Consider the following 25411-nt stretch of genomic DNA (forward strand, 5'->3'; position numbering starts at 1 on the left):
ACTGCCATTCGACTGAGAAGACTCGGTCGTCCGTCGTGGGTGGAGGGTTTGGATGGAGGAGGAGAGTGACGGGAGGAGGAGAAGGAAGGTGAAGGTGAACGAGGTCTGCGATTTGGAGGGGAGATGGAGCGACGTCGAGGAGGTCCGTCTGTATGAAGTCAAAGAGAGCATGCAAGAGGTCAGAATGAGATCAACGTTAAAAACTGTTAGCTCGAAGGAAGGAAGAAAGACAAGAGAGCTGACCTCGTTCTCGACTTCGATTCCTTCCTGAAGCTGACCCTCCCTCCCAGGTCTCCCTCCCTCTGATTCCACCTCCAGCAGCCTCCCTGTATCTCGAAGGAGGACTCCTCGATCGATCTCTGAATCTTCCTGGAGGAGGACTTCTGCTTCTCGATCTGAACCTTTGAGGTCCTCCTCCTCCTCCTCCCCTTCCTCTCCCTGTTGCTCCTCCTCTACCTTTGCCTCTACCTCTGAAATCATCCTGGAAATCTGCTCCTCTCCATCTTCCTGGAGATCTTGATCTTTCTCTCTGATCTCTTCTTGGGTTCGGAGGAGGTTGAACTCTCGCTGTCGAAGGACGAGGAGGGAGGAGAGGAGACCGAGCTCGTCGAGGAGGAGGGATCGTCGACGTCGAAGCTGAAGGGGAAGGAGCGACGGCTGGTGGAGGAGGAGGAGAACCTGCCATCTGAGCTTCGATGCGGGAAGGGAAGGGTAGGGTCGATCGAGATAAGAAGTCGAACAAGTCAAAAGAAGAGAGTTGAGAAGATCAGAAGAGGATGGAGGTTGCAAGAAGAACAAAAGTAAAGGAAAGAATCCGGCCCTTAACTCCTCCCTTCGAATTTCCTTACTCCCCAACCTCGACCCTTTCTTACCTCTGTTAGAAACTCCGCTTCTTAATCCCTTGAATGCCTCAAGTCCACTTCCTCTCGCACAACCCTCACCACCACGACACCCCCTTTGACTCCCTCCCCCTCCCCGTCGCTCTCCTCTACTTGAAAATGTCAGCAGCTATGGAGAACCAAAAGACAGCAGGTGAGCTTTTCCTTCCTTTCCGCTTCCTACGAGTCGACGAGAGCTTGAAAAGGAGAAGAAGGAGAGAGAGAGAGAGGCAACGGCCCGAGTCAAGCGTCATGGTCTTTCAACGAGAGAGAAGAAGAAAAAGGGCTGATCCCTTCGTTCTTTCTTTCTCTCTTTTTTTCTCTACAGTTCCTACTCGACCCAAGGTCACTCCTCTTCACGGTGGAGGCCTAGACCTGGAGGAAGTTCAGAAGAAGCTGCTCGAGGAGTTTGCTAGAGCTGCTCGTGAGTCCCCTTCGTTTCCCTTCCTTCTCCTCCTCTTCTCCTCCTTCTTCTTCTTCTTCCCTCTCTCTCTTCCTCTTCTTCTTCTTCCTCTCGGCATAGCTATCCAAGCTGACCACCTCCTACGCTGGCTTTTATCTTTGTTTACAGAAGAAGACCCCGTCAAGAACAACCTGCCTACGGCCGAGGAGCTTCAAGGCGACTTTGACGCTCTCATCGAAGCTCGAGCTCTCAAGCTGATCGAGTCGAGGTCGAGGAGTGGATCCTTCTCGCTCAGCGGAGGAGGAAGTCCTTTCCACGTAGGAGGTGGTGGCATGTCGTCTTTGCCTGTGAGTGTCCTCGTTTCTTGTTCGCTGTTCTCCATCTCTCTCTCTCTCGGTCTCCCCACCTCCTCCGCCCGTCTCTCTCCTCCTCCTCCTCCTCCTCCTTTCCTTGCCCTCTACGCAGTCTGGTCGTCCCCCTAGCATGTTCCCGTCTTCTCCTCCTCTCTCCCAATACTAACCTACACTATTCTCTACTTTTCCTTTTTCTTTTGCTTTTGCAGGCCTCCTCCTCCACCCGCTCTCCCAACCCAACCTCCTCTCCTCCCCTCCCTCTCGACCATCAACCAGCCCGTCCTCCCGTCCACCACCTCCCTTCCGGTCTGTCCATGACCTCCGCCGTCCCCTCCACTTCTTCTCCTCTCACCATGACTCCCTCCACCGCTCCTTTCGTCAACCATATCCACGACGAACCCTCGAGCGTTTACGACTCGAGCCACGTCGGCGAGAGCGCCATCTCGAGCGGGATGACCACGCCCAACACCGGTGCGAGCTTGAGCAGGCAGACGAGCAGGTCCGGAAGCAGCAGACCGGGGAGTAGGAGACCTAGCATGAAGATGAACGTCAACAACTATGAGGTCAGATAGATAGGGTGGTCGGGTCGAGGAGGAGGAGGATGCTCGTTCTCGGTTCGTTCTTTGCTTGTCTCTCTCTCTCTTCTCGCATTCCTCCTCTCGTTACACTCTAGAGATTTGTTTATCTTTCTTCTCCTCGCATGCACGTCTCTCTCTCTTTTTTTTAAAAAACCTAGAAGTCGCGATCCCCACTCCTCTTTTATCTCTCGCGTCCTTAACTGTAGCCGTAGCCCTTTTGTCTTTCTTTTCTCTTTTCTCCTTGCCCATCTTCTTTCTTTCCTTTTTTTTTTGGACTTGACTTTATGCCGAGCTCGCTACTTTTTATACTTTCATTCCTTCCTTTTCACACATGGACGTCCTCATTCTTGGAAACAAACGCTGAGCTGAGAGACAGAGAGAGAGAGGGAGAAGAAGAAGGACGAGCTCGAGCGACGCCCTTCGATTTTCGGTTCAACAAGGAAAAGGAAAGGAAAAAACATCCATTAAATCTCTTTTAGTCCTCGCTGTCTTGTCTCCGAGCAATCGAAACCTCTTCACCTATATATATACACCCAGAAAGAAAAAAGAAAACATTATAAATGGCTTCCACCGACGCGCGACGCGACCGACCTTTGTCGCCCTTTCGTTTCGCCACCTCTCCTCTCCTCTCCAACGGAAATCAACCCTCTCTCTCTCTCTCTCCTTCCCTCCTTCCCTTCCTCTCCCATCCCCCCTCCTTTCTCGTTCTCTAGCCCTACCGCAAATGTCCCAAGCGTCCCAAGACCCTCAAGACGTGCAAGGAGAAGAAGAAGAAGAGGAGGACAACGGTCTAGCAGGACCTTTGCTCATCGGCAAGCTCATCGTTCGTTCCCTTCCTTCCTTCCTCTCCTCGTTTGATTCAAAGCTCTCACTCACACCCCTTTTGCGGTTTGGTTTCGGGGATCGTGTCTTTTCTGTAGGAAGCAGGTGTGTCAGCTCCGGATGTGAAGAAGTTGCAGGATGCGGGACTGTTGTGAGTTTTTGAGAGAACGAGAGAGAGGGAGAGAGAGGGAGGGAGGGAAGGAGGCGAGTTGAGCTGACGGTTGGTAAACTACTGCAGTACGGTCGAATCGGTAGCCTTCACGCCCAAGAAGGTTCTGATCACGATCAAGGGGATTTCAGAGGCCAAGGCGGATAAGATCCTTGCTGAGGGTGCGTCCTGAACGAACGAACGAAAGGGAGGGGAAGGGAGGGAGGGAGGAGGGAAGGGAAGGGAGGACGAGAGAGGGCTGACCTTTTCGTTTTCCTTCCTCTCTCGACCCTCGGTTTTTGTTCGAATCGTGCGTAGCCAACAAGCTCGTCCCTATGGGATTCACCACCGCTACCGAGTTCCACTCTCGTCGGTCGGAACTGGTCTGCATCACCACGGGGAGCAAGGTGTTGGATACGTTGTTGGGAGGTGAGCTTTCCAACTTCCTTCCTTCCCTCTCCTTCTCCTTTCCGTTTCCGTTTCCGAGAGAAGCTGATCGCTTGTTTTTCTTTTTCGCAGGTGGGATTGAAACCGGAGCCATCACCGAGTTGATAGGAGAGTTTCGAACGGGGAAGAGTCAGTTGTGTCATACTTTGGCGGTGACTTGTCAGGTTCGTTCTCTCTCTCTCTCTCTCTCTCCCTCTCTTCCCTCCTCCCTCTTCGTTTCGTTTCGTTTCGAGCGAGCTCGAGAGCTGACTCACTCGACCTTTTTTTTCGCGTGTGACGCATTGGCAGCTACCCGTAACGATGGGAGGAGGAGAAGGGAAATGCCTGTACATCGACACGGAGGGAACGTTCAGACCTGTTCGAGTGCTCGCTGTCGCGGAGAGGTTTGGGTTGAACGGGGAGGAGGTGTTGGATAACATCGCTTATGCTAGGTGAGTAGGCACTCCGAGAGGTCTCGTCTCGCCTCGCCTCAATGAGAAGCTGACTTAGGTTCGCTGCTCTCGAACGTGTGCGCAGAGCCTACAACTCGGATCATCAGCAGAAGCTGCTGCTTCAGGCGTCGGCGATGATGGCTGAGTCGAGGTGAGCCTGCCTCTCTCTCTCTCTTCTTCTCCCTTTTTCGAGTGTTCGTGAGACAGGACGGAGCTGACTCGAAGCTTGATACAGGTTCTCTCTCCTGATCGTGGACTCGTGCATGTCGCTGTATCGTGTGGATTTCGCTGGGAGAGGAGAGTTGTCGGCTGTGAGTGTTTCGCCTCGTTTCCTCTCTTCCTCTCCCTTCTTTCCTTCGTCCTCGCCTCGAAACTGACACCCTCGCATCCATCTTCATCTCTCTCAGCGTCAAGTCCATCTCGCCAAGTTCCTTCGTACGCTGATGAGGCTCGCAGACGAGGTGAGTTTCGTTTTCCCTCCCTCTCGTACGCGTTTCGCTGCTCACCTCCTCCTCTCATTCTTTCTTCGCCGTTGCTCTCTCTCTCGCCAGTACGGAATCGCCGTCGTGGTCACCAACCAAGTCGTAGCTACAGTGGACGGTGCGGGCATGGGTGCTGACGTGAGTTTCTTCTTCCTTGCGTCTTCGTTTTCGACGCGTCGAACCAAACACTCGAACTCACGCTCCCTTTCTTTTCCGTTCCAATAGAAAAAACCCATCGGAGGAAACATCATGTGAGTCTGGCTCCTCTCCCTCCTTACTTCCTCATGGACGAAAACTGACGCGCGTTTCCGCTCCTTCGAACGACAGGGCTCACTCGTCAACGACCCGACTCTTCCTCAGCAAACATCGAGGTGCGAACCGAAAGTGCAAGATCTTCGACTCGCCTTGCCTGCCGGAGAGCGATTGTTTGTTCAGCATCAAGTGAGTTTTGGGGTCTTTCTTCTGGTAGAGCTGGAGGGAAGGGACCGGCATCTCGCCCGGATCGGGGAGGTGGGAGACGCGTCGAGTTTGTGACTCGACGCGACTGAAACGAGGGAGCGGTCCCAAGCAGAGTTGGGCTATCGGTTTGGTGTCGGAAGAAGAGTGAGCGAAGAGATCAGGAGGCCACCTTTCTGATCGGATTGCCTGAAAAGGGAAAGGAGGAAGAAGCGTCGACTCGAGAGTTCGGATGTTTCTGCGGAACCGAAACTGACCACAACCTTCTTCCTTCTTTCTTCTCCCGCCTCTTCTTTTTGCTTCCCTCACTCGCCCTCTCTCCAGTGCGGATGGTATCGGAGACCCTGACGAGGAGGCCTAGCTCGCTTCGATCGAAACAAATCTGCTTCAGCACTGTCTCTCTGCTTTCTTTTCCACCCTTCGTTTTTCGCTCACTCTCTTCTCTCCCTCTTCATTTTTTTTTGGTTTCCTTTCTATTTTGACGACGATGTCTGCTGATGAACAGCTCTTGACTGAGCTGCGTTCGATTCTCGTAGGAGAAAGCAGGAAGAGGAAGAGGCGTTGTCTCCTCTCCCTCTCCCGTGCCTTATAAGCTCGGTTTTCGCTTCCCCTTTCGAGTCTTCCCTCTACCCACCACCTGCTCGCAACTGATTCCTACAAACTCCGCTTCCTTCAAACCTCCCTAAAACCATGGCGATGCCCAACGTCGCTCCTCTCCCTCCTCTTCCTTCCTTCAAGAAGAAGATCAAGATCCCTCCTCCTCAGGATCCCACTGTTGCTGTTTCCTTCCTCTCGCCACCCCCCACTCAACGACGTCGAAAAGTGGCTTGCTCGCCTCCCTACTGCAGCACTCAAGCGACCCTCAACTCGAACGCTCCATCCGATCGCAACGTTCCTCCTCCTCCCGTGGGACCTCATGAAGCTCAGCATCAACATCAGTCGCCTCCCGGCTCCTCCTCTTCCACCTCTTCTTCCTTGCCGCCCAAAATTCCTCACAAACCCTTCGACGTGATCTCCTGCCTTCCTCCTCACCTTCGTCCTTCTGCTCCTGAACCGAAATTCAAGGCTCTCCCGTCACCTGCAGGGGCAGCGAAGACGGTGGGAGGAGGGGGAGATGCGGGAGGAGGGAAGGCGAGAGTGACCTCGACGGGAACGGAAACGACTTCAGCCCTAGAGAAGGGAGGTCTTCAAGGCACTGTGAGTTCATCCATCTCTCTTTTCGTCACCTCGAGAGAGAGAGAGCTGACTTGTTTCCCTTTGCTCTTGGTTTGGTCGATTAGACCGAGTCGTCGTCCTCAAGGGAGAGCTGGGGAGGGTTCGACCCGTACTCAAAGAACCCAACCTCCTCTTCTTCTTCTTCCACCATCCTCAAGTCTCTCTCGTCCCCTTCTGCTACTCAGCATCAACCTCAGCAACGTCGCACCTCTGCGTCGTCGGGCTCCTCCTCCCTCACCGATCTCCCCGAGGACAGCGAGCAACTCTCCACTCCTTCCCTCGTCGACCGACGACCTCTCCCTCCTCTCACCATCGTCGGACTGGGAAGTCCCATCGCTCTCCAGCACACCTCCCTCCCTCCAGTCAAAGAGGAAGACGACTGTAACCAGGGACAGGAACGAACCACTCCCAACTCCCTCGTCGTCGACCGACCTCCTCTCTCGCATCTCTCCACCTTCGGACTCGACAGTCCAGCCGCGGTCCCCAATCTCCAACTCCCTACTCCTACCCCCGCCAGGAAACCTCGACCAGTCGAAGACTCGGACGAAGACGAGTTCAACGAGGAGGATCACCCGCCCTGCTCTCCCTCGTCGGCGCGTCGAGAGGTCTCTCGTCCTCCCTCGTCTCACTACGCTTCACCTTCGCTCTCCGTCGTTACGCTTCCGGAGGAGGACGACGACGGCGACGTGACTGGAATGGACTGCGATACCGTTGGAGGAGCTGAGGTTGGAAGGAGAAGGTCGAGGGATGTGTACGAAGCTGAGGAAGAGGAGGAGGTGAGTCGCGTCCACTGCCAAATCTCGTTTCGAGCCTCGACGTCGTGCTGACTTTCTCGTTCTCCAGATCGACCAGGACGCCCACCACCTTCAAGCTCTCTACTCGAACGCAGATACCCTCGTCAAGCAGACCGAGAACGCTGCTCTGCTCGCTGAGGAGGCTTTCGTTCGTGCTCAAGAGGAAGTGGAGAAAGCGAAGGTGCGTGTGTATGCGGTTCTTTCTTCGTCTTCCCTTTCCTTCGTCTCGTTTGCACGGAAGCTGACTCTTTTTTCTTCCCTTCGCTTCCGTGCAACAGATGCGAAGGTCCAAAGTCCACGATCTCATGGTCGAGCAGTATAACTGCTACCCGCTCGATGAAGGAGGACGCGACGACGACGTCGACATGGAATCCCGCTTCGACCAGAACAGGGAGGACGACGCCTAGTTTCACCCCTACTACCTACCCCAGCCGTCTTTTTTTCTATACCTTTGCTACATCGGATCCTTTACCTTACTTCGATTTTCCTCTTCTTCCTTCAACTCGGTCTTCCTCATGAATGGACCCGTTCGGCGTCGGCTCCTCGTCCCTTCTTTTGAAAGCTGAACGTTTCCGCTCGTTCTTGAGAAGGAAGATTTTCGTCTGACGGCTTTGAGTCTTGTGAGCAAGAAAAGAAAATCGAGAAACAGTTTGAAACAGACCGAGATTTCGGAGGCTGAGCCAAAACCAAAGGAAGGAAGCAACATTCCGAGCTTCCCTTCTTCTTTGGGCCCTGACCCCCACATCTCCCTTCCCGCGTCCTCGACGATGGCTCTCTCCGTCAGCGACTTCATCCCTCAGAAGCCCAAACCGAAACAGACATCTAAGGATCCGAGGCTCGCTGTAGCAGAAAGGAAGCCAGCCGCTTCCGAGTCAGCTCCCGACGTTCTTCCTCCTCCTCCTCCTCCTCCCTCCCTTCCCTCTCCTCCTTCTGCCCCAATCTCCCGCCCTCCCCCTCGAAGCGTCCACTTCTCGCCGAATCCTCCTCGACATCCACGATCTGCTTCCTCCTACGACTCCTACAGACCTACCTACACTCCGCCTTGGACTCCGAGCGGCGCTGCTCCCACTCCTCCCTCTGCTCCTCGATGGGACTTTCATTCGGGTTCTCCCTCCTCTACCACTTCCCCTCCAACTCAACCTCGCTCATCTCGCTCTCCGGTCAGACCAAGATCGCTCTCTACATCTCACCCAACCTCGGAACGTCGTCCAGCTCCCAGGTCGGTTCAGTTGCCTTCGTCCGACGCGGACAGAGCTTCAGCGACGAGTGAAGGCGAGGAGCAAAGGGCGAAGGCGGGGAGGAGCGACGGGAAGGACGAGAGAGCTTTTTTCGCACCAGTTCAAGGCAAGGTGAGTAACGAAGCGATATCAACACTTCTATCTCTTATCGCACTCGCATAGACTCACGATCGCGTTTCCCTTCGTCCAGGAATCGAACGGGCCGTTCTCGCTCTCACCTCCCGCTTCCCAGCCTTCCTCCACCAGAACCTCTCCCACCCTACCCCATCAAGCCGTCCAAGCTTCAAACACATCTTCCTACTCGCCTCCATCCAGCTTCAACCCACTCCAAGTCCATGAAGACCGGTCTTCCTCTCCCAAACCCCTCGCATCCCACCCTCTTCCCGTCAAACCGAGCCCAATCCTTACACCTACCTCCTCCCTCTCCTCTCTCAATCAACTCGAACTGGACAAGAAGCCTACTCCTCTCCCTCTTCTTCCTACGGAAGAACCGTCGTCTCAACTCGTCGCTCCCTCAACGGCTCCTCAGGTCGAGAAGTCCGCCTCGACGCGTACGCGTCGTTCGACCTCACCGACGCTTCCTCCGTCTCAGTACGTTTCTCCCTCGCCCTCGGTGGAGTCAGTCTCGGAGGAGGGAAGCTCCGGAGCTCTTGGTATCTCTGGAGTCGGGAAGAAGAGATCGAGAGAGGTTTACGAATCGAGTAACAGCTCATCAGCAAGTCGCCTCTCTTTCTCTTTCCGTTGGAAAGAATTTCCTCGCTGATATCCTTTCCCGCCTCGTTTCTGGGCACTTCAGGACTTCCAACATCTTCACGACCTTCTCGTCGGTGCTCAGCTGGCTTCTGAAAAGGCCGAGGAAGAGCTTTCGAGAGCGACGGAAGCAGCTGAAAAGGCGAAGGTGCGTTCAGACTCTTCTCGTCTCGACTTCTCTTCTCCTCGGAATACTAACTTCAACTCTATTCGGTCCGATTCACAGGAGAAGGTCAAGGGGATTCGAATGTTGATGGGAGTTTATGGGTTCGAGGTGTCGGAGGACGGACGCGACTGATCGATCGCTTGAAGAAGTCGGGTTTTGGTTTCTCGTTCAGTTTGCTCGTGTATTTTGTAGCTTTCAGCCTTTGTTTCACGGACTCGATTTTTTTCGTTCCTTTTCTGCAGGGTGGTTCTCGATGTATTGGTCCGTAACATGTCTTTCTGGCGACGCGGGAGTTGGAAACAGTCTTCGAACGAAAGATCCATGCTTCCGGAAGCGCTCCAAACAATCCGCCTAGATACACCAAATAAAAGTCCGAAAAGCTGTAGAAAATGAACGGCCTAAATCTAGAGATCCTTCTTCTTCTCGCAAACCTCCTCCCATCCCTTCCACTGGTCCGTCCTCTTCTCGACCCAATCCTGCCACTCTGTCCACCCACACGTCCCTCCGATCCAAGCATCACACCCAGCCATCTTCTCCATCCTTCCGTTGACGACAGCTCGAACGACGTCCCCGTCGGCGCAGGTGAGTCGCTCGAGAGCGATGTTTCCGAGGAAAGGAACGAGTCGAGAGGTTCGCCAGGCTCGGTTGTCGTCTCGGTGGGTGAGAGGAGGGTCGGCGAGAGGGGAGGAGACGTCGCCGAAGGGAGGGGTGAAGAGGGAGAGGGCGGTGGCGACGAAGGCTGGGGATTCTCGGTGGGTGAAGAAGGGGAAGAGGCTAAGACGAAAGAACGACGCGTCAGTTCTTGGTCTCGTCTCGGTTCGTTTCGTTTCGGACGATGAGCTTCTACTGTTCGAGACTCTGAATAGCACTCACAATTGACTATGAGTTCCGTTGGGAGGCATCTCGGGTCCCGGCAGTTTGCTCTTTCCCTTCGTCAACTGATCCTCAGGCAGAGGATCGTGAGCTTCCTCTCCAGCGAGGAGATGAGCAGCAGTGGTCACCCAAGGAATACCGAGGTAGGGTGAAATCTTGTTTCCGTAGCCCCTGCGGATCGAGAAAACGAAGGAAGTGAGGACCTCCAAGGCGCGACGCGACGCGACGAAGAAACGAGCACTCACATCATGTAGTGGAACCTGACGTCAAAGTAGTACTCGACATCGAGCCATTCCTGATCCGTGAAGACTTCGCAGAAGGGAGAAGAGCCTCGTCCGATGGATTCATATCCGCAGAGCTGTCGAAAGGGAACCGTCGAGTCAGCACATCTCTTCGACGAGATCAAAGCTGGGACGATTTACTGACCATCTGCATCCCCAGGATATCTTCGTCCACCAGAGGGACATTCGGGATGAGAGTCGACAGCCTCTCTCGTACACGAGGAGCGTAGGTAGCGAGCCAAACCCCGGCTGGCTCCAACGAGCTCTCCTTTTCGAAGGCAGCACAAGCTTTCTGTTGGTCGGGAAAGAGACAAGGTGAAGCAAACACATGGGTCAGTTTTCAAGGATGAGAAGAAGAGGCAGCGAGGAAGGGACGAGGAATGGGAGGAGGAAGACGCGTTGAATGGGACGAACGTGAGGGGTCAACGATCGATCCCAATCCTTCGCCTTGTTCGGGATCTCGACGAGTTCGACCTCGTCACCATCTCCCTTTCCATCGGGGCCAGACTGATGTCTGGGGAAGGCTCCCAAGATGAAGGACTTCGAGGACTCGATGTCTCTGGAAGACGAAGCAGTCCAAACCTAAAAGGAGCCATCAAACGGAACGAAGAAGACCGTCAGCTCGAGTGTCCTTCTCGTAGGGAAAAGGATGAGCTTACCTTGTACGAGTTCTTAGGCTTCTTTCCATCTCCCTTCTTCTTGTCCTTCTTGTGCTTCTTCTTCTTGAGGTCGGAGTCGGACGGGTGGTTGTTGGGGAAGAGGTTGTCGTACTGCTTTCGAACAGTCTTGCCGTATTGCTGCAGAAACCACGAACAAAAGAAACGAGTGAGCTTTCTGAAGATCTGCCTCTCCGGAAGAGGGAGAAGGAAACGAAGAACCAGGGCGTCTGAGAGAAAGAAAACGAACCTTCGCGTCCCTCTTCCCTCGAGCCGATAAAACTTCCAATTTTTTCTCCGTAATAGGACTCTCCCAGTCCTTCAAGAAAGCCCAGGGTCCAGTTGTAGGGAAAGCAGACTTGGAGAGGTTCTTGAGCTTGTCCTCGAAGGGCTTCATGGTCTGATACCTGAGAAGAGATCGCGTCGAAAGCATCAACGACTCCCTTCTTCGTTCCCTTTCTGTAGACTCACCATTCATCATCGTTTGCTAGGATTGCTGAATGCCTGATGAGAAGAGCAGCTGATTTGACGGTACAGGTAGGAGGTAGAGGTGTAGGCTCGTGAACGGCTTGCCAGTAGGGAGCGATAGCGCTGAGATCTGTAAGAGAGGAAAGAGGGAAGGTGAGCAGGGAGGGGGCTGGATGAGCTCGAAGGGAGAGACTCACGGTGCAAGGGATTGAAGAGGTTGACGATGTTCGCAGAGTTGGAAGAATCGAAGGTGACCTGTTGCTGAGTCGCAGGAGCTGCCTGGACTACAGAGAGTGCTGCCAGGACGCAGGTGAGGGGGAGTAGGGAGCTCATCGTCGTTTGAGGGAAGGGAGGAGAAGGTCGGAAATGTGCTCCCTCTTCAAAATCGAGCAATGCTTGGCTCGAAACTCGTCATCGGGGAAGTTTTTTTTGGATCTGTGAGTTCTCAAGAGGCGTAGTGAAAAGTGTTCGACGCATTCGAAGTTTTTTGAAGCGAGGAAGAAGGTATCATGAAGCGAGAAGAGGGAGGAGAAGAGAAGAAGGAAAGTTGAAGCTCACCGTTTCTTCCCTCCCGACGCCCATCATCTTTCCTACCTTCCTTCTCACCTTTCGTCCCCTAAGGAGTCAACGAGTCTCGCCGCCTCGCAGTCTACTCTCTTCGGAACCAAATCTAGCTTTCTTGGATCTCGATCCTTTCAAGAACAACCATCGTCGAAGCGACTCCCCTCCTCGACGAGCTAGCTCGTCCGCCTTTCCCCGCCTCGCCATCCATCCTTCCCTTCAGGCTTCAAGAATGGTAAGAGCATCTTCTTGATCTTCTTTTCTTTTGATCCTTGGCCACTCCTCTCTCTCAGCGGCCTCCTCGAGGTCATGGAAAGGAGAACTCGGCGACGAGTTCTGAGGACGCGTCGCAGCGTTCCCATCGAAAGTCTTCCCTTTCTCGCTTTATTCTCGTTCGGCAGTTCGTCTCTCGGGTATCGTCTTCTCACGTTTCTGCTTTTAACGAGATGCTGACCCACGACCTTGCCTCTTCCGCTTTGTAGCCACGACCTACTGGCATTTGGATCTTCGTCGTTTCGTCCTCTCTCGCCCCCGTCCCTTTGCTTCTTTCGCTTCGAATCGATGACAGTCTGGCAAAACGCTACATAGTTCGTGGGATAGTTCAAGCAAGCACGGAAGGGAAGGTCGTTAAAGAAAGGAAGGGCGGCAGGGCGACGAAAGGGAGATGCAACGAACGAGAAGAAAAAACACAAGAGCCGGAGAACAAGATCGAGGAGGGGTCACACGAATCGTAAAGAAGGAAGCATAAGCACAGAAAAGATACTAGAGAGGAACCGCCAAAAGTGTTCTATCGAGAGATCATCAGAACCGAAGCTGCGACGAGGGAGGACTCATCAACCTTACCACCTCCCCTCCCTCCTCTCCGTCCGCACCTTCCTCCTCTTCCTCCCCATCTAGGACCTCCTCCTCCTCCAGCTCAAACTCGGATCTCTTCCTCCTCTCTTCATCCTCCCTTGTAGTTCGTCTCCAACTCCCTCCCAACGCCGTCCTCGGAGTCGTCTTCGCCGTTGTCGGACTTCCAGGCGCGCTCCTCCTGCCAGCCGCCGAGGAAAGCAGACCCTCCTCTTCCTCCCTCCTCTCAGGCGGAGGGAAGAACAGATCCGCTCTCCTCTCAGCTCCCTCTGCTCCTCTTGTCTCATCGTCCCTCTCCCACCCCGCATGCGGCAGCGGCACGACTTCTCGGACGAGGGCAAAGAGCGCCCAGATCTGAATCGCCCAAGCGCAGAGGATAGCGAGGGAGGGAGCGTAAGCGATGAAGGTGTCGAGGAGGAAGATTGAGTGGGTTGAAGGGGAGGAAGGGTTGGATTCGGAGGTGGGAGGGTAGGAAGGAATGGGAGGGAGGGTGAAGAGGATGGTGGGGATCGGGTAGAGGAGGAGAGGGAGGAGGGTTGGGAGGAGGTTGGTATGGTGGGACTTGAGGGAGGGAAGAAGGGCGAGGGGTTGGAGATGGGTTGGGAGGAAGAGGCTGAGGTGAAGGAGAAGGGAGAGGAGAGAGTTAGCGTGAAGGAGAGAGACGAGCGAGAGGAGGATTGATGAGAATGGAAGGAGCTTACTACGAGGCTGAGATCCAAGTTGTTAGAGAGCTGAGAACGATGAGGGAGATGTCGGCGATATCTGCGAGGCAAGAGAGAAAGAAGACGAGATCAGCGGCGCGTCGAACGAGAAACCAAACGACGCGTCGACTTTTGACCGAAACGTTCAAACGACTCACCTGTCTCATACCCCCAAACCACCCATCCCACCGAGCCCACCACCACACCCAACGACAAAGCTCCCAAAACTCCGAAGTACCACCTCCGCTCTCCATCGTCCTCCCTCTCAACACCTTCCTTCCTCCCGTCACTCGTCCCACTCCCTTGAATTCCAACAGCAGCATCGTCCCACGATTCATCCTCTACCACCAGAAGCCCACCCGTCTCCAACGACCCGTATCCACCAGTCCTCGTCGACGGCGAACCCAGCGCAACGACCTCCTCCTCGTTCTCAGCCGGTAAATCCCACATCACCCTTGTCTCCCCCTCCCCCAACGCGCTCTCGCCCTTCAGACACACCAAAGCCAGCGAGAGGAGGTTGCATGCAAGCAAGAAGTACAGAGTTTGGAAGATGGCGGAGGAGAAGAGAGTGATGGTTACGAAAGCTCGATTAAGCGGCGGAGGAGTCCAGCGGGGAGGGCTGGAGTTGGAAGAGGAGGTGGGAGTTTCGGGCCAGAGATGAAGAGTGTAGAGGGTAATGGCCATGGTGAAGGCTGCGAGTGAACAGGGGAGGAGTAGGAAGGTGTGAGTGAAGAGAGAGAAAGGGAGAAGGGAGAGGCCGGACGGGACGAGAGAGGGACGAGTCGGGACGACTCACAGAGGAAGAAGTAGGAGAGTAAAGCAATCAGGGTGAACTCGAGTCGGATCCGAAGAAGGTTGAAGCGAGTTGGGGTGAACAAATCTGCGATTCGACTGAGAGCAGAAAGGGAAAGAAGGGGAGGAGGAGGATCAGTGGGAGCTGAGGACTTTGGGTCGCCTTTCTTGCTTCCTGAGAGCTCCCGACGGCTCTCGAAAAAGCGGAATCCGACTCGTATACATCCAAGCCGCTCGTATACAAGTATAGAGCACCTTGAGAGCCAGAAGAAGCCCGGGAAGAGCCCAAAGGAGGCCTCGAGCGGCTCGACTCAGATCCCTCCGCCTCCTCCCAACTCCAGCTCCTTCGCGAGCGTTCTCAAGATAAGAAGAGATCTTTCGGACTCACCAGGCAGTTACGAGACCAATTCCAGCGAGAGACGCGACCCCAAGGAGATACTGAGCTTGATAATCTACGGTCGTCGACGAAAGGGAAAAGGAAGGGGACGCAAAGGTCAGCTCCCTCCGTCCTTAGCTCCAAGACAAGCAGGCTTCCCACCTCCCTGAGAGACCTACCAGATTGATACCCAGCACCAGCGTTCTCCCTTACGGCTGTCCATATCCAAGTGATGGATCCAAAGAGGACCAGGAAGGCGTGGAAGAAGATTCTCGAGCGAGAATGAACGAAGGTCGAGGTCGTCGGGCTGCTCATGGTCCCATCCGAGGTCGAAGCAGAGAGGAAGGCAGAGATCTGAGAAGGGAGGGTTGAGAGGGTGTTCATTGGAGAGTTGAGAGGGTGAAGGTGGCTAGGGAAGGATTCGGGACCATGTAGGTCGTTCGTCGTGGGTTGAGGAGACTTGGAAGGAAGGGAGGAGGAGCCGAGCTCACCTCGAGGACTGTGGATGGACTAGTCCGATGTCGTTCTTTTTGAACAGTCCTCGCTCTTTCCCATCAACTTCCACGATCTCAGAGACGGCGTTTCTCTCGTCTGTCCTTCAGTCTCTACTCTAGTGGAGTCGAAGACTTCAGCATCCCGCTCGATGATCTTCCAACGAGAGGAGGAGGGAGGGAGGAGGGAACGTGAGCTCAACAGTCGACAAGATCGTGAGTTCCACCGTCTCCTGCTCCTTCTAGCAGCTTGATATTCGTACAGGATCCTCCTAGACATGCTATCCCACTCTCACTGACTTCGAATCTCTTTCGATCTTTCATTTTGCACCAGAGATCTCATTGGAATCTCCCCTCCCCTGGAGTTCTTCCAGCCTTCCTCCTTCACCTCCGACCTCCCTCGTCCTTCACCTCGACTTCGAATTCCCAGCTGATAACCACCATCGTTCTGAAGAACTCTGCTACTTGACTTTGAATTCCTTTTTCCACTCTTTCAGCTGAAAGTCAAACTTTCCTTTCTTCAGATCCGCCTCAGACGGAATCAATCAGGATCGGATCGACTTGAGACCGCCCCCTTCACCTCGTCCTCTCTCTCCTCTCTCTCTTGCCTCCCAACTTCCACCACCGGACCGCTCTCGATAACAGACCCCTTCTTCAGCCATGGAGATACCAGCGGCACCCTCCTCCTCCTCGTCCTCTTCTCAGCAGCATCCAGAGCTCAACCCATCCACCCTCTCAGCGACAGCTCACCCACCACCTTCTCCTCCCGTCGGCGTTACTGCCCCTCCTCTTCCACCCCAACCTTCCCCAACGTCAACCTCAGCATCCACCGCTTCCTCCTACGCCAAATCAACTCCTTCCTCCACCACCCAGTCCATCGTCTCCTCTGTAACATCCACCGCTCCGTCCTACGAAGAGGTGAGTGCACCCTTCTAGGCTGTTGTTGCTCTTTCACGCTCCTTCGAAAGAGAGACCGAAAAGCATGTGCTGACGTTTCTTATCTCTTCGCTTTGGTTTGGTTTGGTTTTCATTCGCTCCCGTTTCGTTCTTGCTTTCGCTTGAACTTGAACTTGAGTAGGAATCCAAAGAGTACAGACCAGGAGGATACCATCCTGTTCGAATCGGGGACAAGTTCAGGGAGGGGAGGTACGAGGTGAAGAGGAAGCTCGGTTGGGGACATTTCTCGACCGTTTGGCTTGCGAGAGATTCCAGGTGAGTTGCAATCTCGAAAGGCCTTCTTTCTGGAATAGTTTGGTCGGGTGGGTGGGTGAGGAAGGTGGGAACGGAGAGGAAGAGGGAGGCAAAGAGGGAGGGAGGGAGAGAGGGAGAGAGAGAGGAGTTCGTCGACGCGAAACCCTCGGGGTCTCTCTTTTCTCCCTTGCTCATTCCCCTTCGGGGCAAGGGAAACGTGTTGTTCCCCTGCTTTCCCCTGAGATCCTCATTCTCTCGTGGAATAGAACGAGTCTCTCGTGGAGTAGAACGAGTCGGGAGTTTTCGAACTCGGTCTGCCGTTTTCCGAGTTTCTTTACTCTTCCCTCCCTGAAACTGACTCCTCCCCTTCTTCTCTTCCTCTGCTGTTGTTGGACTGGACTATAGGGAGAACCGTCACGTCGCTCTCAAGATCGTCAAGTCCGATAAACACTACACGGAAACAGCTCTGGACGAGATCCAACTCCTCCTCGCTCTCTCGACTCCCTCGTCGTCGTCGTCCTCAGAAACCTCCTCTTCTCGCTCTTCTCCTCCCTTCGTTCACCCGGGTCGAAACCACGTCGTCCAGCTTCTCGACTCCTTCCGGCATACAGGTCCCAATGGAATTCACGTCTGCATGGTGTTCGAGGTCCTCGGAGAGTCGCTTCTCGGTCTCATCCAGAGGCATCACAACGTCGGAGGTCTTCCGTTCCCACTCGTGAAACAGATCGCAAAGCAGGTCTTGCTCGGTCTGGATTTCCTTCATCGAGATTGCCAGATCATCCATACTGATCTCAAGCCGGAGAACGTGAGTCGATTCTATCTTTCTTGCACTCTCGTCGGCGCGTCTTCTTTCGTCGTTTGGTGAGGTCTGACTCGACGCGCCTCTTTCCTTTCTAACAGGTCCTCGTCTGTATCGAAGACGTCGAATCCGTCGTCGAGGAGGTCCTCTCGACGAGTCCGCCACCGGAGGAGTCCCTTGGAGGCATCGAGTCGAGGATGGTCGGAATCCCAGCGAGCGAAGGACGAGGAGGAGCTCAGACTCCCCGAACGGAAGGGATCCACATCGTCGGTTCTCAACCTCTCCCTTCACCCAGCAGCTCGTACCTCGGGACGAGTCAGATTTCCTTCGGGATGTCAAGTCTGGAACCCAAGGCTGGACCGACTCCTCCTTCTTCGTCGTCGCCGTCGCCAGGAGCAGACCAGTTCATCGAGAACCTTACCGCGTCGACTTCAACCTCGCAGTCGACTACTACTCCTCATGCTACGGATTCCCGCTTCGGAGAGAAGCGACCTCCGTCCCTTCAACGACAGAACGGTCCTTCCCTCATCACCCAGCAAGCCCAAGCTCTCCACTTCCAAGCTTCCAACAATAACACTCCCAACGATTCAGGCTTCACCATCACCCTTCCCGCTTCTCCCAAACTCGGAGACGTCACCCTCCCTTCTCCTTCTATCATCACCGAATTCAACCCCAACGCTCTCCATCCTCCTCCGGCTCCCTCCTCCCTCTTCAACTCCCCGTCTCCCTCCTCCGGCTCTTCCTTCGACGCTCCACCTCCTTCCTTCACCTCCGACTCCAACATCAGCAGCAGCATCAGTAGCGGTACCTCGGACCATCCAGTCGCTCACGGAGACGCAGCTAGGTCACACACCGTCCACGAACACCTTCCTCAAACGACGACGACGGCGGCGGAAGGTCAGGTCCCTCTCGTTGCGACACCTACACCTACGTCGACGACGAGGATCACGGTCAAGATTGCAGATCTGGGGAACGCTTGTTGGACGGATCATCACTTTACGAATGACATTCAGGTGAGGTTGCAATCTCTCTTTCGAGCGACGCGTCGAACCCGACTCGCAAACTGACTCCCTTCACCCTTCCTCTTTCTTTTCTCCTCTCGCCTCGCAGACTCGTCAGTATCGAAGTCCGGAAGTCATCCTAGGGTCAGCCTGGGGAGCTACGGTCGACAACTGGAGTGCTGCTTGTCTGGTGCGCGCTTCTTTACTTTCCTTCTCATCTTCGTTCGTTCGTTCGTTCGTTTCCTGACTTCTTTTCGTCACATCGCTTCAGTTCTTCGAAATGGCAACCTGCGATCATCTCTTCAGTCCGGAGATGGGACCAAGGTGGACCAAGGACGACGAGTGAGTGTGCATCGTTTCCGTTTCCGTTTCGTTTCCTCGTCGACGACGACGACGCTGACCTCTCCGTTCTCTTTCCTCCATTCGTTTCGCCCCAAGTCACGTCGCTCAAATCATCGAACTCGTCGGTCCTTTCCCTCGGAAAGTCGCTCTCGCTGGGAAGTACTCTGCGGAGATCTTCAACAGGAAAGGTGAGCTCACCCTTTCCTCTTCTCCTCGTCGCACGCGTCCTGACCACTTTTCACTTTCCTTTCCTTCCTCTTTCGCCACAGCCGAGCTCCGTCACATCTCCAAACTTCGATCGTGGCCCCTCCACGCCGTCCTTCAAGACAAGTACGGCTACGAGAAATCCGAAGCAGTCGCGTTCGCCGAGTTCTTGAGCCCGATGCTGAACGTCGATGGGAGGAAGAGGGTCGAGGCAAGGACGATGGTTGGGCATCCTTGGTTGAAGGAGGTAGTGGAGGGGGAGAAGGGAGTGGAGGAGTTGGTGCTGAGGAGGGATTCGGTCGGGAATGGGAGTCGCGTCGAGGTGGAGACGGTCGATTCGAGTCCTTCGGTTTCGCCTCCCCTGAAGCCGTAGACTAGGCCTACCTTCTTCTTCTTCTTTTAGTTTCGTGCTTCACTTTCTCTCGAGCCTCTTCCTTCGATTTTCGATCCCCTTTCTTTACCCTTTCACGACGCGTCCGTTTTGACGACTTCTCTCTCTCACGTTTCACGATTCAACGAACCGCTACGATACCTTACAGTTCGACTTTGATACCCGCATACCATACACACGCATACCTTACCCTTCCAACCTTTCCCCGTACGATTGTTCACTTTCTCTCCTCGTTTCTCGTCGTCGGCGTTTCCCAAGAGATCAAATGAGCGAGCTCATCGAAAGCTCGAATCCGATCCCTTCCCTTCTCTCGTTCAACCATCACCCTCTCTTCAAAGCAGCAAGCCATGACCGTCGCTCCTTCCCCTTCCGACTCGTGTGCATGGGTAGCTCTCTGCACCAAGAGCTCTTACCTGTTAGTCCTCTAGCTCGTTGAAACGAACCAGCTTCGAAGATGGAACGAGCTCACCCTCCTTCCCTCCCGCTCTCCTCCGTTCCCTCCACAGACAAGGCCTCCTCGTCCTCAACTACGCTCTCAAGCACACTTTCCCTCCTTCCAAGTACCCTCTCGTCGCTATGATCACCGCTCCCTTCCCCGAAGACGCGAGGGAGGTGTGTAGGAAGGCCGGGATCCTGATGAAGGAGGTGCCGAGCTTGAAGCCAACGGAGGGGACGCACGAGTTGAACGAGCATGATAAGAGGTTTGAGGATACTTGGACCAAGTTGAGGTGAGTGCAGCGAGTGGGTAGGAGGGGGAGTGGCGAGTGAGTGGGAGGGAGGGAGGGAGAGAGGGAAGGGAGGAAGGAGCGACGATGCTGACGAGCTTGGTTTGGGCTTCTTGACGAAGGGCTTTTGAATGGGTTGAGTACTCGGTGAGTTTTTGCTTTTCTTGCTTTGATCTGCCGTAGAGAGCTGACTTCACTCTATATTCGCAGAGAATCATCACTCTCGATTGCGACATGCTCGTTCTCAAGTGAGTAGAGCTCCTTCTTCCTCGAGCTCGATTTCAGCCCACTGATTGAGCTTCCCCTGCCTTCCTTTCGTTCTGCTTCCGTGCTATAGAAACATGGACGATCTGTTCACTCTGCCTCTTCCTGGTCAGTTCAGGTTCGGTTTGGGCTCTCTCGGAGATTTTTGGGGGTTCGAAGGAGCGAGATGGAGCTGCTCTAGACGAGAGGAAGGAAGAGTCGAAGCTCACCCTTTCTCCTCCTTCCTTCTTTTGCTCTGCAGGACCCGATTGGATCGCTGGAACCCACGCCGACTGCTGTAACCCCCGGAAGCTGTCTCATTACCCTGAAGACTGGTTCGTCTCTCTCTCTCTCTCTCTTCGTTCATGATCAAGCTACAAGCTCACCTCCGCTTCCCTCCCTCGCGTCCTCGATCGAAACAGGATCCCCTCCAACTGTGCCTACTCCTCCGTCTCCCACCCATCAGGTCTCAAACAACCCCCTCTCGAGATCAAACCCGACTCTCCTCGTCCCTACGGCCTCATCAACGGAGGTCTCATCGTTCTCACACCCAACCTCGACCTGTTCGACCAACTCGTCGTGTTCCTGAGGACGAGTCCGTTGATTCCGACGTTCAAGTTTGCGGATCAGGATTTGTACGCTGCGTGAGTTACCGATCCTCCTTCCTCTCGTGTGGAGAGGTGTCGTTGTGTTGCAAGAAGAACTGACGCCGCTCCCCTCTCGTCTTTTTCTTTCGCACGTTCGCCTTCGTCCAGCTTCTTCAAGAACCGCTGGGTCCCTGTCCCCTACGTCAACAACGCTCTCAAGACCTTGAGGATCATCCATCCTGATCTGTGGAGGGACGAGGAGGTCAAGAACATCCATTACATGTCAGTCTCTCGTTCCTCCATCACGTCTCGACTCGTCGACGCGTCTCGCTGACTCCTCCTCGTTTCGTTCTCTTCAGCCTTGACAAACCCTGGCAAGCCACTCGAGACGCACCTTCAGCAGCCTCTGCTGATCCTAGTACTCAGTTTCTGCACGGGCTGTGGTGGGACGTGTACGAGAAGTGGCTGAAGGAGCAGAAGGAGCAGGAGGGGAGTGGGTGGGAGATTGTCGATGCTTGGGTTGCTCATTAGAGAGGTAGAGAGGGTTGAGGGTTTCTGGTCTGATTTGGGTCTCGCTTGTTTGTCGCTTAGAAGAGAGAGGGGATTTGTATCGCGTCTTTTGTTCTTTGGAGGCATTGGTTGGAGAGAGATCGAGACGACGTGAGGGCGTGTAAAGAACGTCGAGGAGCTTGCTGAGTCGCGAGACAACGCAGCAAATTAACCTGCTGTCCTTCAAATCGAGACTTGCATGGACCATCACAAATCACAGAACGAGATCTATCGAGAGCAAAGTAAGGCTGAGGTACAGGGTGTAAGAAGAGCAAAGTAAGAAAGACGCGTCAACCCAGCCCTTTCCTCCCTCCTTTGACATTGCTGTCTGAGTTGAGCGAGTATAAGTATGTTTGTAACTGAAGGATTGAAGGAAGATGGACTGATATTAATACAGACCCGAGAAGAGGAAGGAAAGAAACTCACAGAGTCGACGCGTCGTGCTTCCCTCTCCCTCCCAACCTGACCTCATAGGTGACCAGAGCTTTTCTCTGAGCAAGTTCCTCCCCCGAACCTATACGATCCATCATCATGGCATCGACTCGCTGGCGCATCTCCCGACTCAGCTCCTCCGAAGGCGAACAGACGACGATCGTGAGGGAGTCGATCTCGACCTCGGTGGCTCGGACGAGGCGATGTCGAGAGAAGGGAGGGACGACAGTTGGGTCGTCCGTAGTGGCAGGGGTTACTGTGAGGGATCGGATTAAAACGATGGAGAGGTAGGGTTCGAGTTGAGGCTGGTGGGAGGAGTCCTGAAAAGAAGAGAGAAGGAGACGTGAGCTTCGACCAGGCTCGAGCTTCTGCTTCCTTTTCAGCTTGTTTGAGCAGCGAAACTGCAACCTTCCCCAAGAGCTGAAGAAATGGAAAGGTACGTACTCAAGTGCAGAACAGCTTGGCGACAACCTCGAACCCTGTAATCTCGATCTCGTCGTAGAGAAGAGGGGAGGAAAGCTCGAGGAACTGTAAGGAGAGGAGAGAGGTGGCCGCGAGCGTCGGAGGGTCGCAGAAATGAAGGACGTGCTTTTTGAGCTCGGTGGGAAGAGGAGGAGGAGGTGGTGGTGAGAACAAGGGCATCGCGAAGTCTGGGTTTGGAAGTTTTTGTTGGGGGAGGAGATGCTGGTTGGCGGAAGCAAAGGCGGAGCTTTGAGTTGAGATCAGTTTCGATCGACCCTTCCTCTTTTCCCTCAACCTTCCACCATCGAAACTACAACTCAGCCAACTACACAGAGCTCATCCGAGGAGACTCATCTAGCCCCAGGACGTATTCCTTATCGCCTAGGATTTCTCGCTCTCTCGCCAGGATGCTGGTCTCCTTCCTTCTCGGGATGACCTCGACCTCCCTTCTCCTCCTTCCTTCGTCCGTTCTCGCCTACATCCCTGGTACGACCCTTCTTTTCTATGCCAGAGTTTCAAACTCTCAACTCTATCACCTAGAACGCATACTGACCTTCTCTTCTTCCTGCTTGCAGCGGCTGCCGTCAATAATACCGGCTCGATCTCACGCTCGGATTCCTCGTCCATGTCCTTCGTCTGGGTCCAAGGAGTCTACGATGCAACCATCTCTTTACAACTCACTGCTGACGTTGGCACATCTCCATACTTTCCTAATGAATGGTCTTCGGAAGGTATAGATCGAGGAGCTTTGGTACATTTCTCGTCAGTTTGATCCGCTTCTCCTTCTCCTCACTCCCGTCGTTCCAAGCTCACTCCTTGCCCTTTCTCCGGCCTTCAGGGAGGATCTCGTACATAACAACGATTCCTCAGTGACTCCATGGATCGCCTTCATCAGTTGCGATAGAAACTCGACCACCATGAGCTTGGAGGACGGTCAGTTCAAGCTAGAAGAAAGAGGGGATGACCTCGGCCGGTCAGCTCTCTGATCTTTCTTTCTCTCCCTCTCTCGTTTTTCCAGACATCTTCACTCTCGCTCGAGACCGAGGAGCCATGGCAGCTGTGAGTCTGATGTTCCCACTCTTGTTTATCGCTCGAGGTGCTGATGCGTATTTTTGGACCAACGTTGCTTCCTTTCTCGCTCTCACTTCAGCTCCTGTACTCGAACCAGTCTGAAGGATGCCAGATCTCGGAGGAATACATCAACGACTTCGAGAAGCCTCTGGACGTCTTTACTACCCACAACAAGAACGATGCTATCGTTATCGAGGATCAATTCGAGCAGCACTGCGATCCGTTCGTCACCAACCTCCACGCTCGACTTGCCTCCTTCTCCTTGCGTCCCCTATCCTCCCGGTCCTGACTCGTTATCTTGTTTGTTCATGGATCCTCTTTTTTCAGAGCCTTCCAAAACTTTGCTCCTTCCCTCCTCAACACTTCCTTCCAATCCGTCACCTCTCTCCTCAACGGGATGTACCCTACATCCAACACTTACCTCGTCGCCATTCTTACTGCCTTCAACGCGACGGCGACCGTTCCTATCCTTCGACCTACCGCTTCTTCTACCAGTGCAGGCAGTACGACTTCCTCCGGTGGTTCGAAGCCTGGAACGAGCCTTGTGAGTCTTTCTCCCTCGAACTCTTCGCCTCGAGCTTGTCCGCTGACTCTCCTTTCTTCGGATTCCAGGCCATGATCATCCTCTACTCCATCACTGGTGTCATAGCCGTCCTCTTCATGGTCGTGATCATCAGTTCGTCTACTTCTTCTTCGACGTCTCGAGCTACAGCTCACTTTTCCTTTCGTCCTCTCTTTCCTCTCTCAGGCGGCGCCGTTCGTGCTATCCGTCACCCTGAACGCTACGGTCCCAGGAGTGGACGACGTGAACAGAACTCTTACCCTTACAACTTCGACGATCCTCGCTACGGAGGAGGAGACGGCTTCCTGGGAGAAGGAGAGGTCGCTCAAACCAGAACCGGAGGTCTCGCTCGAGCCATCGTCGACACCTTCCCCATCATCAAGTTCGTCGGTTCCAAGAAGACTAGGAACTCAGTCGATGTACGAGGAGGAGGTGGACTCTCAGGTGGAGACGTGGAGCCGTCGAAGAAGCTGCAAGGAGAGTCTTGGGAGATGCCTTCGACGAACGAGATCAACAACGACGGACTTCGAAGGTCCCATCATCAACAGTCGTCTTCCTCTTCCTACCCACTCGACTTTCCTTCCAATCGAGGCTCTCGAGACGACGTTCGATCCTCGTACCACTCGACGAAGGAGTCCCTCATGCCTTCCGCTTCCCCGTCGCGTCAAGGTCTCTCCGATCACCACGAGGAGGACGAGGAGGAGGGCGGTTTCGTCGTCCCCGTCTTGAGGTCTGGGCATGCGGCTGCTGGAAGATTGCACAGGCTGGCTGGTTTGGATGAAAAGGACGACGGGAAGGATGAAGAGTTGCAGGAGGGGGAGGAGAGACGTGAGGCGGGAGAGAGTTGTGCGATTTGCTTGTTGGACGTGAGTTTCCATTTCCCTCGATTCTCCGTGGACCAGATTGGCAACTAGAAGAAAGGGAGAAGACTCCAAGCTGATCTTTTCCTTCGTTCATTTCTTTGCTTCTCTCCTAGTTCGAGGAAGGAGACGATCTTCGAGTGCTCCCCTGCGAAGGACATCATCGATTCCATCAAGACTGCATCGACAACTGGCTCCTAGACGTATCGGGGAACTGTCCTCTCTGCCGAAAAGGTTCGTTCAGCCAACCTCGACGTGGTCTCATCGTCTCTGTTCTGGCTCACTCGTTTCCTCTTTCTCTCGCTTCAGACTTCTCCCTCGCTCCAACCTCATCCTCCTCCTCCCTCCCTCTCACCGCCGATCCTCCAGCATCCGCTGTCGCAGCAGGACACCCTCTCGCTACCAGGATCTCTCGCTACCTCGCCAACGTTCGTTCGTCGAGGAGCAGTCAACGGAACGACGCGGCGAACGCGACTTCAACGACCGAAGGAGCGGCATCAGCTCGAGCAGGGATGCAGCAGGCTAGCGGTCTAAGCTCGATGTTATCCGGTGGAGTGATGAGATAGATTAGGCTTCTTCGGTATCGGCTCTGGTAGTTTTACGAACTCTTTTTTTCACTTTCCCATCTCCCTCTCTTCTCTCTCTTTTACGATGTTGTGTCTCACGAACTCTGGACTTTTCCTTCTCGCTCTGGCTTTTTCGCGTAGCTTCCCCAACTCGATTTTTTATCCTACTCTATCTCCAGATCATCATACATCTCGAAACCCTACAGCTTTGCAC

The 25411-nt window shown here is 54.3% G+C and overlaps 10 protein-coding genes across 10 annotated transcripts; 7 read left to right on the top strand and 3 right to left on the bottom strand.

Annotated features, from left to right (window-relative positions):
• Positions 1–828: 828 nt before the first annotated feature.
• On the top strand, positions 829–2570 carry BDY24DRAFT_386423 (uncharacterized protein). The gene is made up of 2 exons (XM_076640105.1): positions 829–1628; positions 1844–2570. Exons 1-2 carry the CDS (start codon positions 906–908, stop codon positions 2204–2206), a joined length of 1086 nt encoding a protein of 361 aa, XP_076497453.1. The 5' UTR covers positions 829–905; the 3' UTR covers positions 2207–2570.
• Positions 2571–2785: 215 nt separating this feature from the next.
• Positions 2786–5490, top strand: RAD51 (recombinase RAD51). The gene is made up of 13 exons (XM_076640106.1): positions 2786–3035; positions 3133–3185; positions 3273–3364; positions 3501–3611; positions 3702–3793; positions 3918–4060; positions 4146–4211; positions 4296–4371; positions 4468–4521; positions 4612–4680; positions 4768–4793; positions 4870–4983; positions 5323–5490. The coding sequence occupies exons 1-13, from the start codon at positions 2937–2939 to the stop codon at positions 5357–5359; spliced, it is 1032 nt and encodes a 343-aa protein (XP_076497454.1). The 5' UTR covers positions 2786–2936; the 3' UTR covers positions 5360–5490.
• On the top strand, positions 5491–7516 carry BDY24DRAFT_386431 (uncharacterized protein). Its single transcript, XM_076640107.1, has 4 exons — positions 5491–6195; positions 6279–6989; positions 7057–7188; positions 7286–7516. The coding sequence occupies exons 1-4, from the start codon at positions 5689–5691 to the stop codon at positions 7412–7414; spliced, it is 1479 nt and encodes a 492-aa protein (XP_076497455.1). The 5' UTR covers positions 5491–5688; the 3' UTR covers positions 7415–7516.
• A 694-nt stretch (positions 7517–8210) lies between these two features.
• On the top strand, positions 8211–9253 carry BDY24DRAFT_386433 (uncharacterized protein). The gene is made up of 4 exons (XM_076640108.1): positions 8211–8356; positions 8436–8960; positions 9042–9143; positions 9222–9253. Exons 2-4 carry the CDS (start codon positions 8581–8583, stop codon positions 9247–9249), a joined length of 510 nt encoding a protein of 169 aa, XP_076497456.1. The 5' UTR covers positions 8211–8356; positions 8436–8580; the 3' UTR covers positions 9250–9253.
• Positions 9254–9464: 211 nt separating this feature from the next.
• Positions 9465–11772, bottom strand: BDY24DRAFT_386434 (histidine phosphatase superfamily; the record flags this gene model as incomplete). Its single annotated transcript, XM_076640109.1, has 9 exons — positions 9465–9935; positions 10035–10205; positions 10280–10392; positions 10461–10607; positions 10730–10897; positions 10975–11112; positions 11222–11378; positions 11443–11569; positions 11637–11772. 9 exons carry the CDS (start codon positions 11770–11772, stop codon positions 9566–9568), a joined length of 1527 nt encoding a protein of 508 aa, XP_076497457.1. The 3' UTR covers positions 9465–9565.
• Positions 11773–12562: 790 nt separating this feature from the next.
• On the bottom strand, positions 12563–15170 carry BDY24DRAFT_386438 (uncharacterized protein). The gene is made up of 6 exons (XM_076640110.1): positions 14901–15170; positions 14734–14797; positions 14350–14444; positions 13712–14245; positions 13554–13614; positions 12563–13465 (listed from the first exon to the last, which is right to left on the bottom strand). The coding sequence occupies exons 1-6, from the start codon at positions 15103–15105 to the stop codon at positions 12802–12804; spliced, it is 1623 nt and encodes a 540-aa protein (XP_076497458.1). The 5' UTR covers positions 15106–15170; the 3' UTR covers positions 12563–12801.
• Positions 15171–15681: 511 nt separating this feature from the next.
• Positions 15682–19380, top strand: BDY24DRAFT_386443 (kinase-like domain-containing protein). The gene is made up of 8 exons (XM_076640111.1): positions 15682–16130; positions 16291–16424; positions 16809–17208; positions 17304–18215; positions 18313–18393; positions 18475–18545; positions 18642–18733; positions 18815–19380. Exons 1-8 carry the CDS (start codon positions 15873–15875, stop codon positions 19120–19122), a joined length of 2256 nt encoding a protein of 751 aa, XP_076497459.1. The 5' UTR covers positions 15682–15872; the 3' UTR covers positions 19123–19380.
• A 72-nt stretch (positions 19381–19452) lies between these two features.
• BDY24DRAFT_386450 (glycosyltransferase family 8 protein) lies at positions 19453–21517 on the top strand. Its single transcript, XM_076640112.1, has 9 exons — positions 19453–19555; positions 19647–19868; positions 19988–20012; positions 20076–20113; positions 20203–20237; positions 20371–20443; positions 20531–20752; positions 20864–20977; positions 21055–21517. Exons 1-9 carry the CDS (start codon positions 19488–19490, stop codon positions 21224–21226), a joined length of 969 nt encoding a protein of 322 aa, XP_076497460.1. The 5' UTR covers positions 19453–19487; the 3' UTR covers positions 21227–21517.
• BDY24DRAFT_414507 (uncharacterized protein) lies at positions 21459–22478 on the bottom strand (the record flags this gene model as incomplete). The annotated part of the gene is made up of 4 exons (XM_076643321.1): positions 21459–21492; positions 21671–21996; positions 22145–22360; positions 22470–22478. The coding sequence occupies 4 exons, from the start codon at positions 22476–22478 to the stop codon at positions 21459–21461; spliced, it is 585 nt and encodes a 194-aa protein (XP_076497461.1).
• On the top strand, positions 22431–25402 carry BDY24DRAFT_386455 (E3 ubiquitin-protein ligase RNF103). The gene is made up of 9 exons (XM_076640113.1): positions 22431–22624; positions 22714–22900; positions 22977–23071; positions 23157–23197; positions 23289–23431; positions 23537–23753; positions 23822–24637; positions 24748–24865; positions 24941–25402. Exons 1-9 carry the CDS (start codon positions 22546–22548, stop codon positions 25195–25197), a joined length of 1953 nt encoding a protein of 650 aa, XP_076497462.1. The 5' UTR covers positions 22431–22545; the 3' UTR covers positions 25198–25402.
• The last annotated feature ends 9 nt before the right edge of the window (positions 25403–25411 follow it).

The sequence above is a fragment of the Mrakia frigida genome, assembly GCF_051309035.1.
Source record: "Mrakia frigida strain ATCC 22029 unplaced genomic scaffold BDY24scaffold_12, whole genome shotgun sequence".
Classification (NCBI taxonomy): domain Eukaryota; kingdom Fungi; phylum Basidiomycota; class Tremellomycetes; order Cystofilobasidiales; family Mrakiaceae; genus Mrakia; species Mrakia frigida.

Coding starts and splice junctions, on each gene's coding strand:
- BDY24DRAFT_386423 (XM_076640105.1), top strand. CDS start 906: ATGCCTCAAGTCCACTTCCTCTCGCACAACCCTCACCACCACGACACC. Junction 1,629..1,843: donor GTGGCATGTCGTCTTTGCCT/GTGAGTGTCCTC, acceptor TTGCTTTTGCAG/GCCTCCTCCTCCACCCGCTC.
- RAD51 (XM_076640106.1), top strand. CDS start 2,937: ATGTCCCAAGCGTCCCAAGACCCTCAAGACGTGCAAGGAGAAGAAGAA. Junction 3,794..3,917: donor CTTTGGCGGTGACTTGTCAG/GTTCGTTCTCTC, acceptor ACGCATTGGCAG/CTACCCGTAACGATGGGAGG. Junction 4,984..5,322: donor GATTGTTTGTTCAGCATCAA/GTGAGTTTTGGG, acceptor CCCTCTCTCCAG/TGCGGATGGTATCGGAGACC.
- BDY24DRAFT_386431 (XM_076640107.1), top strand. CDS start 5,689: ATGGCGATGCCCAACGTCGCTCCTCTCCCTCCTCTTCCTTCCTTCAAG. Junction 6,196..6,278: donor AGGGAGGTCTTCAAGGCACT/GTGAGTTCATCC, acceptor TTGGTCGATTAG/ACCGAGTCGTCGTCCTCAAG. Junction 6,990..7,056: donor AAGCTGAGGAAGAGGAGGAG/GTGAGTCGCGTC, acceptor CTCGTTCTCCAG/ATCGACCAGGACGCCCACCA.
- BDY24DRAFT_386433 (XM_076640108.1), top strand. CDS start 8,581: ATGAAGACCGGTCTTCCTCTCCCAAACCCCTCGCATCCCACCCTCTTC. Junction 8,961..9,041: donor AATCGAGTAACAGCTCATCA/GCAAGTCGCCTC, acceptor TGGGCACTTCAG/GACTTCCAACATCTTCACGA. Junction 9,144..9,221: donor AAGCAGCTGAAAAGGCGAAG/GTGCGTTCAGAC, acceptor TCCGATTCACAG/GAGAAGGTCAAGGGGATTCG.
- BDY24DRAFT_386438 (XM_076640110.1), bottom strand. CDS start 15,105: ATGAACACCCTCTCAACCCTCCCTTCTCAGATCTCTGCCTTCCTCTCT. Junction 14,445..14,733: donor ATTGGTCTCGTAACTGCCTG/GTGAGTCCGAAA, acceptor TTCTGCTCTCAG/TCGAATCGCAGATTTGTTCA. Junction 13,615..13,711: donor GGTTTGGGGGTATGAGACAG/GTGAGTCGTTTG, acceptor CTTGCCTCGCAG/ATATCGCCGACATCTCCCTC.
- BDY24DRAFT_386443 (XM_076640111.1), top strand. CDS start 15,873: ATGGAGATACCAGCGGCACCCTCCTCCTCCTCGTCCTCTTCTCAGCAG. Junction 17,209..17,303: donor CTGATCTCAAGCCGGAGAAC/GTGAGTCGATTC, acceptor CCTTTCTAACAG/GTCCTCGTCTGTATCGAAGA. Junction 18,546..18,641: donor AGGTGGACCAAGGACGACGA/GTGAGTGTGCAT, acceptor TTTCGCCCCAAG/TCACGTCGCTCAAATCATCG.
- BDY24DRAFT_386450 (XM_076640112.1), top strand. CDS start 19,488: ATGACCGTCGCTCCTTCCCCTTCCGACTCGTGTGCATGGGTAGCTCTC. Junction 20,013..20,075: donor TTGAATGGGTTGAGTACTCG/GTGAGTTTTTGC, acceptor CTATATTCGCAG/AGAATCATCACTCTCGATTG. Junction 20,753..20,863: donor GATCAGGATTTGTACGCTGC/GTGAGTTACCGA, acceptor GCCTTCGTCCAG/CTTCTTCAAGAACCGCTGGG.
- BDY24DRAFT_386455 (XM_076640113.1), top strand. CDS start 22,546: ATGCTGGTCTCCTTCCTTCTCGGGATGACCTCGACCTCCCTTCTCCTC. Junction 23,072..23,156: donor CACCATGAGCTTGGAGGACG/GTCAGTTCAAGC, acceptor TCGTTTTTCCAG/ACATCTTCACTCTCGCTCGA. Junction 23,754..23,821: donor CGAAGCCTGGAACGAGCCTT/GTGAGTCTTTCT, acceptor TTCGGATTCCAG/GCCATGATCATCCTCTACTC.